General features: G+C 41.3%; 2 protein-coding genes across 3 annotated transcripts; one reads left to right on the forward strand and one right to left on the reverse strand.

The window, feature by feature from the left end:
* Positions 1–96: 96 nt before the first annotated feature.
* On the reverse strand, positions 97–10527 carry fam193b (family with sequence similarity 193 member B). Its single transcript, XM_068584851.1, has 10 exons — positions 10204–10527; positions 8636–8914; positions 7882–8068; positions 6293–6511; positions 4297–4708; positions 3982–4165; positions 3614–3847; positions 1833–2886; positions 1660–1735; positions 97–1531 (listed from the first exon to the last, which is right to left on the reverse strand). The coding sequence occupies exons 1-10, from the start codon at positions 10357–10359 to the stop codon at positions 1435–1437; spliced, it is 2898 nt and encodes a 965-aa protein (XP_068440952.1). The 5' UTR covers positions 10360–10527; the 3' UTR covers positions 97–1434.
* A 1015-nt stretch (positions 10528–11542) lies between these two features.
* Positions 11543–14964, forward strand: mxd3 (MAX dimerization protein 3). Of its 2 annotated transcripts, none has more exons than XM_068585342.1 (6): positions 11543–11687; positions 12326–12425; positions 12600–12629; positions 12791–12905; positions 13041–13206; positions 13764–14964. In XM_068585342.1, exons 1-6 carry the CDS (start codon positions 11618–11620, stop codon positions 13880–13882), a joined length of 600 nt encoding a protein of 199 aa, XP_068441443.1. In that variant the 5' UTR covers positions 11543–11617; the 3' UTR covers positions 13883–14964. The 2 variants fall into 2 exon arrangements, with proteins under 2 accessions (XP_068441443.1, XP_068441451.1); XM_068585350.1 differs by having other exon boundaries at positions 13044–13206.
* Positions 14965–15233: the final 269 nt, after the last annotated feature.

Raw genomic sequence — 15233 nt, forward strand, 5'->3', positions numbered from 1 at the left:
AAAGTGAATAAAAAAAAGAAAACAAGCCAACATACACTTGGCTATTATTGATATAGTATAAATCTACATTCGAAACATTAAGATAATCTTCTCTAATTGAATATAACCTGGAAAGCATCAGAGATGTTATATGAAAACAAAATCTCAGCACAGGTTCAGGAAAGAAATGACCCACCTCAATGAAAGCCATTATCTAAAAAACATGGTTCCTGGTCTAAATCCCAAGGCCCTTGGCCCAAAAGTACCAAGTCATCAGTGATATTTCTCATTAAAAGATGATCAAGACTTGGACAGGCTAGCTGAGGTACAGGGTACCACCAAGGTCACAGTACAGGGAAAAGAGTAGTATGGTTGAAAATATCTCACACACACACAACCCCGAGAAACGCATGAAAAGGCTCAAAAGGGCCCTAAATAATCACTCAATATGTACAAGCATTGAAATTAACTGTGCCAAACAATGTGTGATGGTTCCAATGTTGAAATGAACATTGCACATGGGTGTACCTGTCACTTCTCGGATATAGAGGCTAATAGAACAGTTAAGAGTGAGAAAACCGGGGGGAAATACTTTGTTCTACAGATATTGGTTATTACTATAAAACGATATAATTTTTCAAGATAAGGGAGGGATGACAGCGAAGCAACAGACACATTTAAGTTCACCCAATACAGGACCGGGGGATAGTATCTAGAAGTTTCTGTTCGACACATGCATGGTTTTGAAGATGCATCCTGCAAAATCTTCCGTTAGCATTGTATGTCAAACATAAAAGTGGTGCAGGTGGGTAAACAATTGTTTATAATTAATTAACTAATTTCTAAATCATTTGATGATCATAATTAAATATTGAGACCAATGAATACACTGCAGCTGTTTTTAAATAAAAGCAATGCACCGTTGTCCCCATTAAGTGAAAATGTTGTCTTGTGCTGCTTGTTGACAGTAAAAGACAAATAAATGGTCTCTAGGGTCCACTGTTATTGGTGTAGCGAGCTTTAAACTAGCGACACTGAATGTAATGTACGATGAGCACCAAATTCAACTGATTGGAATTCAGAAGTTTAACAACGTTAAAATGTCTCAGATTTGTGATAAAAACATTTATTTCATGTAAGGTAATTGTTTACATACTACATACGTAAGCACATGGATGCAGTGGATTTAACAGACTTTTTTTTTCCATTTTTGCATCTCTCATTTAGTGAACATTGCAATAATAGCAAAAGGGTACGGTTGGCCTTGAGAATGATCTCTGGCTTGTCAGCCACAAGTTATGTTTCAGTCCTCTGAATGGAAAGTATGATTTTGAAGCAGGGTTCCTTGGCTTAGTAAGGAAGAGAAGAAAACGGGGAATGAGAGAAGGCCTCAGGCCAAATGGGGCTCTACTGAAAGAGTTTGTGGTGTGAAGTTTTTTCTGGCACTCCTCCAAGTTATTGAGCTCCATTGGAAGGAACCTTTTTGAGGCTGAAGTTGGACCAATTCACTGCTACCTTCTGGCGAGTTTGTTTTGCAGAATCAAGGCAAAACCTAGAGGGAACAAAGAAAATAGGAAAAAAAAACCCTGCTGTTTTAGCGACGCATTAATGGTAATCCATACAACAGAATAGCTCAGTCTTTTTTAAAAGTACCCTGATACACAGGCATGTTAAACCTACCTTTTGAAGTATTCTACTTCCCGATCAATCTCATCCATTTCTCCTGGATCGACATCTTTAGGGAGAAAAACATCATCTAGGAATAACAAAGATTGACCATTAGTTACACAGTCCAAGTTAAGAAACCATTAAATTGTTGCACATGGGTTTTAAGATTTTAAGTTTTTTTGTACCGATAGTGCCGCTGGACCTTTCACCCTTGTTCTTGTTCTTCTTATTTTTCCCCTTGGCTTGCTGCCCATTTGCTGCAATAGAGGGGTGAGCTTTGCTTTCTGAATCCTGCTCAGACCGGCCACCTCGTGTTTCTGCGTCCCCTTTCCCTCTTAGTGCATTCGAGAGGCCACCATTTGCCGCATGTTTAGAAAATCTGCCCTCGTCAGCTTTCTTGGGCCCATTTCTCTGGTTGTCTGCAGAGTGCTGTGGCTGTTTGTTCCCAGCTTTTGAGCCATTAAAAGACATTTCTTTACACTCATTGCTTTTCTGTGCGTCATTAGCGGAGGCAGCTTTGGTTGGTTTGTTGGAATTTTGCTCAGACACAGATTGCTCCTGTTTTTGCTGCTGCTTTTTATTCTTCTTTGACTTTGTACCACCGTTGCACCCAACTGTTGTGTTCTTGGGATCAGGGGCATCCTCATTTGATTTAGCTGTAGCTTGAGCTGGCACCTGTGGCAAACAGTCAGATCCAGAGGAAGTGCATCTTTCTGGGGACCGAACCCTTATGAGCTTCGAGAGACTTGGGGTAGTGTGCAATCGCTGGATGTCCTTAGGTCCAGCAGTGACCCCTGATGCCGTGGAAGTGGTGGTGGTGTTAGGGGAGGGGACTGTGGTTGTGTCCTCCCATCCATTAACCAGGTCCAGGTGGCTTTTAAAGGTTCCCAGTGAAAGAGGTGCCAAGTCAAGGTCTATCTGCTGCAAGTCAGAGGACCCATTGAGATGTGACAGTAAATGGTTGCCCTCCAACGTGGCTGCCTTCTTTGGGAAGTCATTAACATCCAGATTGAGGTCGTACATGCTAAATGAGGCCCGGATTGAGTCTTTTATGGTGTTCTTAATCTCTTCGAGCCGACTGGTGAGGAAACTGTTGACGCGCTCAAGCTCCAGCTGAGGCCAATCAAGCAACCGACTGGCTTCTGAACCATCAGCGATGGGCTCGTCGTCATCGACAGGCTCGCATGGATTGGAGTGGGGGTCACTGCCTGCAGCTCCCGGGCCCTGCTGAGCTTTGTCCTAAAACAGAGATGGTACAGGCTTGTGAACAGGCGTGCGCACACACACACACACACATCAAAGCCCTATTGAGATAATAATGAATTAATTCTAAGTATGGTCTGTGTCTTTTTTTTTTTGTAATAGCCATTCACTGAATTTTGAAATCAGAGCTTTATTAAAAAGGGACAGTGTGTAGGATGTACTTGGGACAAAACTGAAGTTAGACAGCGGCTGACGGTACAATGGTTTTGCACTCTGCGGCTCGCGGTATCGCAGTTTCACAAGTGCTTTGGAGAACTTCTATTGTGGCATTCAGGTGAAATGTGCATTGCTTTCTCTAGACTAGAGCTTCGTTTAGTTTGTCTATTCTGAACTACTGTAGAAACATGGTGGTGCAACACAGCAGACTCCAGGAGAATTGTAGATATAGATATGGCTTATTCTAACCTCACTCATTCTAACTGCTATCAGAGCTCTCAAAATGCACTGGACCTTTCATTTAATGCTGATACAAACCAAAAGTGTGGAACAGCTGCTTGGACTGAAAGCAAGTGTGTAAATCGTAGAGTTGTACAGTTGCCATCATGGCTTCTTTTGTTAAATAAAAGAACAATTTATGTTCATGTATCTAAAGTAACGTACTGAAACTATTTTTGGCTGTTCGAGTAATGTATAGGTGATACAATAAAAATGTTTTGATCAAAAACAAATGTGTTCCTACAAATTCCTTTTAAAGTTACCGCACCTTCTTTTTTTGTTTGTGTCGGGCTCTTTTGGCTGCCTTTGCACTGTTGACAGGTTTGGGCTCAGAACTGTTTATGAAGTCCAGCAGCTCATCTACGTCCCGGTTGTCGATGGCACCCGCCACTGTCAGTTCTGAATCTGGACGCTGAGGGATCTCCTCTTTACGCCGGGTGAGACGTGTGCGGAGCTTCTCTCGGATCTCAGCATAGTTACGGCTGGTTGGTGCCGCTGGAGGCTGTGCCCAAATAAAAAAGATAAAACGGAGTAGTTTCATGTTAGCTTTTCATAAAAGTTTAACAAGTATCTAATAGCAAAGGGAACTATTAAGTGCTACTCAAAAAGAGGAGAGCAACAAAAGTTTCAATGTACCGCGTTGTGTCCGAAGAACTCGCAGTAGCAGCAATCACAGTACTTCCCGTCCTTCTGGTTGGTGGAAGAGGAGGCGCAGGAGCTCCTCTCAGAGCTGCTGTCTTCATCCTCCCCCTCCTCCAGCTCAGACGAAGGGTGGCACAACGTCCCATTAGTCATTTTGTGCCCCTTACATGCTTGGTCCCTAAAAATAAATAAATAAATAAATAAATGAATAAATAGACATTGACCGTCAGAAGGCTGTATTTTGAATCAATACAGCTACAGAAGCAATTCCATCCGACAGCAAAGCAATGTTGATATAGTAATACTGACCTGCAGGCTCCAGCTGTCAGATGGCCCACATTTGAAGTGGCCACTGTCCCTGTACTGTGTCCATTACAAGGGTGGTTACAGCCCATGATAGACGTGCCCAGTTTGCTGTGTTGCGTGTTCACAGCAGGAATGTGGGAGTTTTTGCACGGGCTGGGCTTATGGACAGATGTTGGGCTGTCTGGACTGGAAGAGTTGAGTTTGGCTGTGGGGCTGTGGAGGTTTGGTACCAGCGGGGAGAAGGGAGCGTGGGCTGCCACCCCAGTGCCAGACGAGGACGTTACGTGGCCGTGCTGGCCAGAGTTCAGCTTTGGGGGAAGGAGGGAGGAATGCTGGGAAGACAGGCCAGTGGGACTGTTGGGGGGTACTGACAAGTCTGTGTGTTGATGGTGGTCACTGGGGTGAAAGGCTTCACCTGGATAATGGAAAAGCGAAAGAGAAGAGGACTTAAATCACATCTTTTTACACAGTGCTTCAGTTTGTGTTCAGGGGTCTCATTTATATAACGGTGCGTACAATCCACACTATAAGTTTGCATACGTTCAAGGAGACTGATAATGAGGATATGTAGTGATCTTACGAGAGCTGTCACTGGCTTTATTTCCAGACTTGGTTAATTTACACAATGGTTATGTGCAGGTGATGAAGTAGATGAGTATAGAAGCTGTATGACATTCCAGCGCTGACTCAAGCAAGCTCTGATACCGGCATCGGATAGCTCTTTACAGTTTGCTGTGTTTGTCACTATGGAATAAACCATGAGTTAATGAGTAAATCAAGTTGTGTTCACTTTTACTCAGACACTTTGTGAAAACTAAGATTGTAAATCAGAAGATTCATGCTCCGTTCTGCAGTTCTTTAAAACTATTTGAGTTTTTTTTCCACAGCTGACCACGAGTGTCATTAGTTCGGTCTCTACGAACAATAGACACTGCTGATTAAATAGTAAGCAAAATTTCATGCAGAATTTTAATTTCTGTCTAAGTTTTGACCAATGTGCTGTGTAATTCAGGAGATTTAGACTTGAAATCAAGATTTTTTTCTCTCACTAAATTGCTCTGTACAGTAACTGTTTGGGGCTGCACGTAGCGCAAGAGGGGCCCAGACTTAACATAAACAGTGTTTGTCTGTCTATATGTGTGTTAAGTTTGGTGACCCGCCCAGGGTCTTGGCCTTTGCCCAATGTCAGCTTGCGACCCTCAATAGGATTAGCTGTTCAGATAGCGGATGGATGAATAGTTACAGCTAAGTAAATTAGACGTTATATATAGGTTTTCATTTGCTACAATTTGTTTTAAAAAGTTAAGTCAAGTCAATGTTTAAGTTGAGGCTTGTGATACCTTTCTGCATTTTTAGAAAATTGGGCATTCTCCCTCAGAATTGAGCGGCGGTGTGAGTGTGTCACTTTTATTGGTTCATTAAGACCACGCGACTGCACGACGATGAACGTCTTCGTTTTATTCACGACAGTTCTGGATTGCATGTGATGTGAATGGCCATCACAACGTGGCGTGAATAATGGCCACCGCACAAAAGTCACTTACAAAAAAAGTGTAAATTCCAGGCATTCCAGTTATTCATAAATAATAAAAAAAAAAAACAACACGTAACAGATCAGTACTCTGTATTGAACGACACCCAGAAGCCCAGGTATCAGTATCAGGACTGAAAAAGTTGGATTAGTGCATTCTTACTTGGTCGACTTTTCCATGTAAGTAAAGTTCAATTTGCTTTTTAAGAAAAACATGTTTTCTATTTAAAAGCGAAATATGGGCATTATAATTTAAATGGTTTAATGAAAAATCATAAAATGTAAAGAACTTAACATGTACGTAGAATACAATTTTTACAGAGATTGTCAGATATATCTATTTTTAATATTAACTCCGGATATAATTCCTTTTTTTTTTTTTTTAACACTCAGTTTCATCAGTGAAGTCTATCCTGAGTTCTGATTTCATGAAATGCTATTGAATCCTAAGAGTTAGAGAAATATTACCTGGTGGCGTCGGTCGACGACACATGGTCTTGAAGTGCTTGGGAGTGGTCTTACAAAGGTCTGCTGAGGTAGACAGGGGGTTCCCAGCAGAAGATCCACCGGTATTTTGGGATGACGGGTGACTGTAGGGACATACTTTAGTTCCTGACGTTTTAGCAGATTTCCCAGGCGCTTCATGAAGTCCTCGTTTTTCATGACAGGCTGAACCTGCCGTTATACCTGGAAATGAAAAATAAAAAAATTGTACAATGAGGCTAAATACTCCTTTTCTTTCAAGGCATGTTTCCCACAAACTTTACCAACACAAACAATTTGGTTGAAGAACAGAACTACATAAAGTATTTATCATTTTATTATTATTATATTATTCAAGTTAAAAAACATAAATGGTCACCAGTAAACATCAACAAACATGATTAAAGCAAAAATACCATTTCAAATGCAATCACGTATTGTCTACTTTCACTTACTCTCGTTTAAATGCAATTTGGCAACAGAGTATTTGCTAAACGAGAAACACAGCCTCCACAAAGTGATTTGATTGGATGCAAGCAACAGGAAGAAAACAGATAAAAGCAAAGATAGCAGCTGTTTGACATGCAATGTTTCTCATTTTATAAACAACGGCCTTCCACAGCCCCAGGACATGTCTCAGGTATCTCTGTTATGGCGAAAAAATGTCACATCTTGGTCGTGCTACTTTCTAACAGAGTCCTATTAAGACGCTGACGTGATAAATCTGTTAACAGCAATAGTCTAAACTTCTTAATGCAACTGAATGCATCTTTATCTTTCTTTATGACAACAAACCTTACAGGAAAATCACGATAATCAAGAGACACTATTTCATAATCATAATTTAGCAGTTTTGTACATTGAAGCTGAATATTTCAAGAAAAATATGAATCAAAATGCATGCAAGATGATCGCTTTTCACCACAACTTTGAAAGAGGGTTTTTGAGAGTGATCTTGTTTATTTTAATTATTTTTGGAAAGCTGCCAGTTCAGGCATGCCATATATGCTTAGATCTGCAGCTTCTGTGGCTGTGAAAACTTTGGCAGAATGTATTAGAAGGAATAACTATCTAATACATGAACATTTTGCCAGAATAATTATACAAGTTCATACATACAATTGCTCTGCTTGGCTGTAACCTTTCCATTGACCCTGATATTTTACTTTGATTACAGCACAGCATGCAAACACATCCATTTTTACGCAAAGCAGTCAGTGTATTCTAATGAGGGAAACAAGTACAATGTTTTTGTGCAAAATCCAGTGATTACATCTTGCTATTTTCGTCATAATTATTCGGGTTTCATTAAATCATCTTCATTTGAATGTCTATTTTTCTCTAAGGACCTCAGGAAGTAGAGCATTGTCAGCTTCTACTTGATGCCTCTTTGTATTTTTAAGAGGCCAACATTCTATCACACATCTATTGCCAAGTAAGTAAGCAAACAAGTCCCCTCTGTAGAGCTCTAATTCTAACCAAACGTGTGTCCATTTCAAGCAACTGAAACTTGAGTTGATTACAGCAATTATTGTCATTGTCATTAAATGTTTTTTGGAGCTGCGATGACAGACCTTGTTGTGAGTGTGAAGAAGTGTTGTGGTTGCAGTGTTCCCCTCCGTTGGTGTGGGCAGAGTTCCAGAGACCTGACAGTTTGTGGGCTGACAGGAAGGAACTCGGGTCCCAATCCACAGTACTTTGCTCTGGGTAACCGTTCCCACAGCTCTGGGATTTACAGGAGGAAGAGTGTGACAATGGTACCTGAAATAATCAAAAACAACTTAACATAACTACCAATATTAGATTGTTATTGTGAGTGACAAGCAAAACACTCAAAGATGAGCAAAAAATATATATATAAAAAAAAGAATAACTGCATGGGGACTGTTAAACAATACTTCAATCTGTTCCATTTTTTCAGTTTCAAACACCTTGTTGTTGGAGAAAAAAAACCATCTGGCATATGTTCCTTTCTAGTACAGCTTAAGTGTGACAATAGAGTAGTCTTTGAAATTTGCATTTCATGTTCAGTATTTATGTAGAAACAACCAAGAGACAGCAAAGGTAATACATATGCCACAGAGACACAAATAAATAAGTACTGATGAGGCAAAATGTAGACTACATGTTTAAATGTATTGACTCCAACAGGACATTTGGACAGATATATTTAGTGAGTAAGCTCATGCAAATGCAATGCTTTGTATGATGAATAAAGATGAGATCACCTCAGTCAACAAACACCAACACAGTTTACCCAAAAAGTAGTTAAAAGAAGTCATGAAAAGGATCCAGACATATGACCCAAATCAGTCCCCTTTTATTTACCGGTGTGGGTTGCTCCTGGGTGCTCCGCCTCTCCTCCTCTTCCACACTCTTGCAGCAGCTTTGACATATCCACAGAGGCACCTCTCCCAGCAGAGACTGAGACAGCGAGGGCACTGCATCAGCAAGCTTACGCCCTGGCGCCTCCCGCAATAAGGCCTGGGAGAGCGCAGGCACAGCATCAGCCAGCTTGGTCCCATGGCCACCAGGGAGTCCATTCACTGAGTTTGCTCCCCAATCCTTAAATTCTCGGTGGCACAGGAGGCAGCAGGTGTGCATAGGCTAGATATAGAAAAAGAGGATAAAGGGGTCAAGAGATAGCCTGTGATTACCAGTTAAACACTACAAAAGAGTCGAAAAAGGTCAGAATAAAGTCTACAATACTTGACAATGCCTACGAAACAATCACACAGCCATGACAGAAAACGTCCTCCAGTTAAAAGGTTGAATCAAATCAACACCCATTATATATATATATATATATATATATATATATATATATATATATATATATATATATATATATTACACGGTATTTTCTAGTTATCACATACTTCTATAAAGTGTTACCTTTTAGAGATAGTAAGGTTAAAAACGTGTAAACCCACAACACAGTCCTGCCTAAACATTTAACATTGTGCATTGTGATGTAGGTTAGTTATGAGACGTGTCTAGACGCGCATCGCACACATGTGGTATACACACATGTATTTACTCAATCCAAACACAAGTCGGGCAAGTTGTAAAGCCACTGAGGTCAGTGGTAAGGTTAGCTGGTCGCTGATGTGACAGCGGTCCAGCCCGCCGCGCACCATCTTCTCTTTTAAAGGTGACTGTTTACCCTCAACTTAAGTAGCTAACGCTTCTGACTTATCCAACGTTAGCTCGGCATCATTGGCTGATAACCGCACGCATTACAAACTTTTGGCATTAGCTCTTGTCAAACTACAGTAGAATGGTGCAGAACAGCAACCAAAGAGAAGATTAACAGCGCAATGTAGTCTAATAAATAACTCCAACCCACGTCTATGAGTTAGCTAGCATTACTATTTACCCGTTATCTCCTTCAGCTAACTAGCTCATTAGCTAGCTAGTAGCTGTGTAGCTCCTGCTGGCTGACTGGTTCCTGTGGTTCAAGTGAAGGCAGTATAAGCACGTTTGCAGCATGCTAGCTGGAGGCGATAGCCCGGCTAGCCCCCCGACTGAGTTTGCTCAGCGGATGGGGAATTGTAAACACTGAAAACGGGACAACCCGTCCTAAGCACAATGTCACCTGTCCAACAGAAGAGATGGGCTGCAGTGCTAGCCACACCGCCTCAACGCTGCCAGCTAGGGACGAGTCTGCTCGCTAAGTTACGTGTTATTTATTCAATTATACATCATGTTTAACAGCCCAGACTAATACACAGCTATTACAATAGCGTCCAACCAGCCAGCGGGTGCATATAAGTTCACATCTGCAGGATCTGGCGACGTAAAAATAAAAACACAATGGAGGATGCTTGGATTAGCAGAGGGGTGCTAGCTCAGAGCCTAGCTATATGCCTGTAGGTTGCAGCTAGCTAACCTACCTGGTTCGCTCTGGTAGTAGTCAACCTATCCAGCCCAGCATCACCGCCGCCGTCAGCAGCATCGCCGGGAGAGACTGGGCTCTTCGGTGCGGTCTGCTGTCCGGGCGCGAGCTCCTTCTGAGCGACCGCCTGCTGCTTGCTTTTCTTCCTCGCCATTGCGGTGGTGGTTAAAAAACGCTTTAGCCAAGTTTGCACCAGTTTAGATGATTTGTAGAGCACACTTTCGTTTCTTCTCGGACCTCAAAATGTTCTCTATCTCCTCCAGCCAAGACAACAGTCAATATGGCGGAGGACTGGCACACTCAGGAGTTCATAGGTTAAAGATACTGCTGGCAAAGCGGCTTCACACCCGTTCGGAGTATACAACTGAAACCTGAATCAGGCAGTGAAGCCAGACGCCGCCATCTTTAGTGAGGGCAGCCCTCGTCGCTTCCTACTTTCTTCAGCGTATGAAAAGACCATTAAACACACCCTCCCGTTTACGCTGGATATTCAAACGGACTGTTTTAGTGATGGTGTTCATACCAACTATAAATGTATACGAGCTAAACATGTAATGGAATCACATCTTGCTTAATTAATGTGCATATATATGTAAATATTTGAAAAATAATTATATTGGTATCGAACGAAAATGAGAAGCAGCTGTAGTTTAAGTAAATATACGAGTTTTTCAGACATTGGAAGAGGGGGAGAGTAAGATAAAAAAAAAAACACATTATATAACAATGCAACTTTGTACAACTAGGTTCAAATTGACCCGCTTGTATAGTTGCAATTTGCTTACTATAGGGGCAATCATAGACATAAGGCCATTGTCGACATTGTTGTAAACCATACATATAGGTGCTGTGAAAGGAGAGGGAATGGCTCTTGAAAATGACGTTTTACGCTGTCTCGCGATGCCTTCAAATACTTTCAGGAATATGAAAACCACATACTAATTCCCGCATAATTACCAGCCCATGTCCACAGTATGATACGAGATGGGTAAACACATATTTAATTGACATACGATTTGAGTTTTTAGTGTTTATGTCATTATGTCAATTTAAAATGGCCATTTTCAATTGTCTTACGTGGAACAATTATAGTAAAAACTTTTTTTTAAGGCAAATAACGCTAATGAGTACTCTCTGCATTATAAAAACTCGATTGTTATAAACCAATGGAGTCCAACAGTTTTAATGGCCCTTTTAGTTATCACATCGGACAAAACTTCCTTGCCCGCCGATTACTAATTTAATAAAATATCCGAGTTTTGCGTAGGACACGTGAACGCAGCGTCACAGCGAACGCTCTGAGGGTTGAGAACGTAAAGCAGACTCTCAAGCTTCGTCTTCTTTAGACTGCTGCTACTTTCATCCCTGTAGCTTGTCTACCCGCGGTTGTTTTTATTCCAACAAACATAATAATGGACGGTAACATTTGCAACATCCAGGTGCTTCTTCGGGCTGCTGAGTTTCTAGAGAGAAGAGATCGAGGTAAGTGTTTTAAGATATCTGTCAGTCTATAGGAGAGGAAGTTGGTTATTGTTGAAACAACAAAATACACAATGAAGGTGCTGGAACTATGAATGCAAAACGCAATGCACGGACACCATGCAATGTAATCGGTCGAGAAATCAGCAATATTCCTGCAGGAATGTTATTTTCGGCGATCTTCCCATTTGGCTCAGTGACCTACATATCGCTCCCATCATTGTACTCAAAGGCGCCAATCTCGTCCAATTTGAAAATGAACCCGAGCGGCAGTGAAAGCTCATTACGGCGAATTAAGGTGAGACTGTTAGAAACCCAACTAGTTTCATTCGTTATCTACACACTGCAGACTTATATTGTGTATTTCTGCGTATGAGGCGCTAGATTAGTGGCACAATAGAGCGGTGTGTGATGGCGCCAAAAACAAAACGCCCAGCTGATGATGCTGATGACAGCAGTCTGTCGCTTTTGTCCACCTCCTCTTACAATCTAAAACGAGATAATAGATGAGGCAATACAGATAATTCGTAGCATTAGGGTTCACTAACATTCAATAGGGAAACATGTATATTTATGTATAATTGCTGCCCTTGCATTTCAAACTTTTCTTACAAAGCTGTAATGCACGTTTTCCTGAGCAGAGGCCGAACACGGATACGCTTCCCTCCAGCCCCTCAGTTCTGATCAGTCCGACAAGAGGAGTAAACAGAAGAGCAAAAAGATATCTGCTGAGGGCAATAGGTAAGTACATTGCGTAACGCACAACTGACAAGAGGGTGTGGTTGCGAAGCTCGACTTTCAGTTTTGACATGAATCTTGAACAATGACGACCTCACAACCTGTCAGTGCAAAGCAGTTTTTGAAGTGAATGGTTTTGTTCTTCGCTAAACAAGCCCTCTCTTTCTGTAATTGCAGGACAGTACACAATGAGCTGGAAAAAAACAGGTAATTCACATTTTGTCAAAATCAACAATAAATAATGTCAATATTTTTTTAGACAGTGTTTATTATCATGGCAAAAGTTAGAGAAAGAGGACGCATTCATCATAAACTGTTTCCACTCGCATGGATTAACCAAATCTGTTGTTGCTTGTGGTGCTTCGCAGACGAGCTCAGCTGAAGCAATGCCTTGAGCAGCTCAAGGAGCAAGTCCCTCTGTCGTCCGACTCGATGAGGAACACCACGCTCAACCTGCTGAGGCGAGCCCAACTCCACATCAAGGTAGACACGACACACACAGCACAGATAGAAGCCCTAGTGGGGAGCGCAATGCCTGGAGAGTTATTGTCCGGTTAGTGTGCTTTTGCGTCTTCAGTCCATTGCTCACTCGTCTGTCCCTCTGCGTTCTCATTTCAGAAGCTGCAAGACCAGGACGAGCGTGCGGAGCAGCTCAAGGGTCACCTGCGCTGGGAGCAGAGGGAGCTGCGGGTTCGGCTGGAGCAGCTGCAGAGAGGCACCGAGAGGATGAGGAACGACAGTCAGGGGTCGACCATGTCGTCCGAGAGGTCGGACTCTGACAGAGGTACGTCTCTCTCGGAGCAAAGGGGCCTCCCCTCAGCACAGGCACAGTGATTCCTAGCTGTGCTTTGCAGCTTAAAGTGTGATTATAGGTGTTGTTTCAATAATGATTTGTTTTGAATCATTATTCCCATTTAAACCACTGTGATCGTGACCTTTATGGGAATTGGAAGTTCCAGCTACTTAAGGCATCTTAAAACAATCGCTCGCTCTCAGAGCAAATTACACATTAATGTAGACTTCTCCGTAATAGGAGTTTAGGATGTCAGGAGTTTAGGATGCAAATTACATTAAAGAACGTATATTCTTCATGTATGATTTATATATTCAGTTGTCTTCTTCCAAAGATGTTGTCTGGATGATATATTTAATAGTGAGATAACTTTACGAGCAGTTGTATTAATGTTTTAATGTATTGCGAGAAATATGTGGGAAACATGTGAGAAGTATCATTATGAAAATGTCATCATCATATGACCCAGCAGTAGCTCGTAAGTTCAAAGAGACGAGTGATGTTTCCTCCCACTAATGGATTTGATCTTTTGTTTGGTCACCTGACAGAGGACGTGGAGGTCGACGTGGAGAGCATCGTCTTCGACTGCCTGGACTCTGACGGCCTGAGCATTACGCACACCGGGCCAGACCACTGCTACTCCAGCATGGACAAAGCCTGGCTATGACGGCTAGAAACCCGACCGTAATCCACGTCATGACGCCAGGTGGACCGGAAGAGGAGAAAAACATTCCAAAAACAAGCCAACGGAGGACGAGGGAGAATAGAGCAAATGTTACTGTACAACTGAACACTTTTGAGTAACTTTTGATATTCTCTTTTTAAAATAGGTCAGACTACAAGCTAAACAATAATGTTATGAATGAGCTGTGTTCATTTGCACTGAATAGCAGTTAAAATCACTGGGCTGGGATGGATGTACACATCATCAACCATTAATGGCATTTACTTCCTCAGCCACACGGTGTCTGTAATGACTCCAACAGTTCTACTCTTTTATTGTGAAGGGCTTTTTATTCAAACCTCTTAAATTATTCTTTTTACGACAGTATGTATGTCTGTTCTGAACTTTGCCTTAAATAAGATTTAGTTTAGTATCCCATACAGCTTTTATTTAGCACTAAGTTCATATTTCAGCAATGCCATGTGTAGCAGGCACTTAAACATCAACCTGTGCTATTATTGTCCAATTATGTAAGTTAGCCAAGTCATGTATTTTTCTTCTGTTGCACAAAACCACCCCACATTGCACTTGTTTTGTCTCAAAAAGATTGTGGGTTCATCAAAATGAAAACAGTGAACATGAAAGACCTGGTCACTCAATATTAATTTAGCGTATGTACACAATTCAGTCTGTGATCAAGTGTAAGAATTTTGATGCCTACATTAAGGGATGAGTTGTGAGCGCATATGGAGAGAGTACACTGACAGTGTTACCACTGCTTATATTAACTGGTCTGCTTCTTAGAGGTGTGCATTATTACAAATGTACACTTCATTGCTTGAGCATTTCTCACGTCAATTATACATGCACCAGTCTGACCAATGTCAACTTGTAGTAATTATGCAATTCATGCTGTATTACAAGTATGTTTCATATTCATTGCTATGTATTTAATAACTGAAGGTGCTTTCCCCCTTCACTTTTGTATGCAATATGCCTTATTACCGTCTAATAGTACGTATGCATTCATCCGTCTCTCTGCCCAGTAATATAATGTAGCATTTTTCTACTGGTGTAAGCTTTTTAACTGAATAAATATTTTGTATATTTATGTGCCAGTTCTAATTATTTTACGAGAATTACTGAATTACAATGATGTAATTACAATGACAAATTCATGGCTATACTTGCCCGCTCTTTACCGGTTGCATTTGTTTTATGTTTGAAATGTATTTTTCCATTTTATTTAAAAAACTGAAGTTTGAAAATTTAACATAATTTGGTATTTAAGAGTCTTTTTGTACTTTCTCATCCTGTTAATACTCTAGCTCCCCCAGGTTTACCAAAACTGTAC

Source organism: Clinocottus analis, unplaced genomic scaffold, assembly GCF_023055335.1.
Source record: "Clinocottus analis isolate CAN_PGR_092001 unplaced genomic scaffold, fCliAna1.0.p SCAF_10, whole genome shotgun sequence".
NCBI lineage: Eukaryota > Metazoa > Chordata > Actinopteri > Perciformes > Cottidae > Clinocottus > Clinocottus analis.

Bases quoted from the DNA above. Each gene is read 5' to 3' on its own strand.
- fam193b (XM_068584851.1), bottom strand. From the start codon at position 10,359: ATGGCGAGGAAGAAAAGCAAGCAGCAGGCGGTCGCTCAGAAGGAGCTC. The intron at 3,848-3,981 runs GTACATTGAAAC...ATTTGGGCACAG, and splicing joins AGTTCTTCGGACACAACGCG to CCTCCAGCGGCACCAACCAG. The intron at 1,736-1,832 runs GTACAAAAAAAC...TGTTATTCCTAG, and splicing joins AAGGTCCAGCGGCACTATCG to ATGATGTTTTTCTCCCTAAA.
- mxd3 (XM_068585342.1), top strand. From the start codon at position 11,618: ATGGACGGTAACATTTGCAACATCCAGGTGCTTCTTCGGGCTGCTGAG. The intron at 11,688-12,325 runs GTAAGTGTTTTA...TTTCCTGAGCAG, and splicing joins TCTAGAGAGAAGAGATCGAG to AGGCCGAACACGGATACGCT. The intron at 13,207-13,763 runs GTACGTCTCTCT...GTCACCTGACAG, and splicing joins GAGGTCGGACTCTGACAGAG to AGGACGTGGAGGTCGACGTG.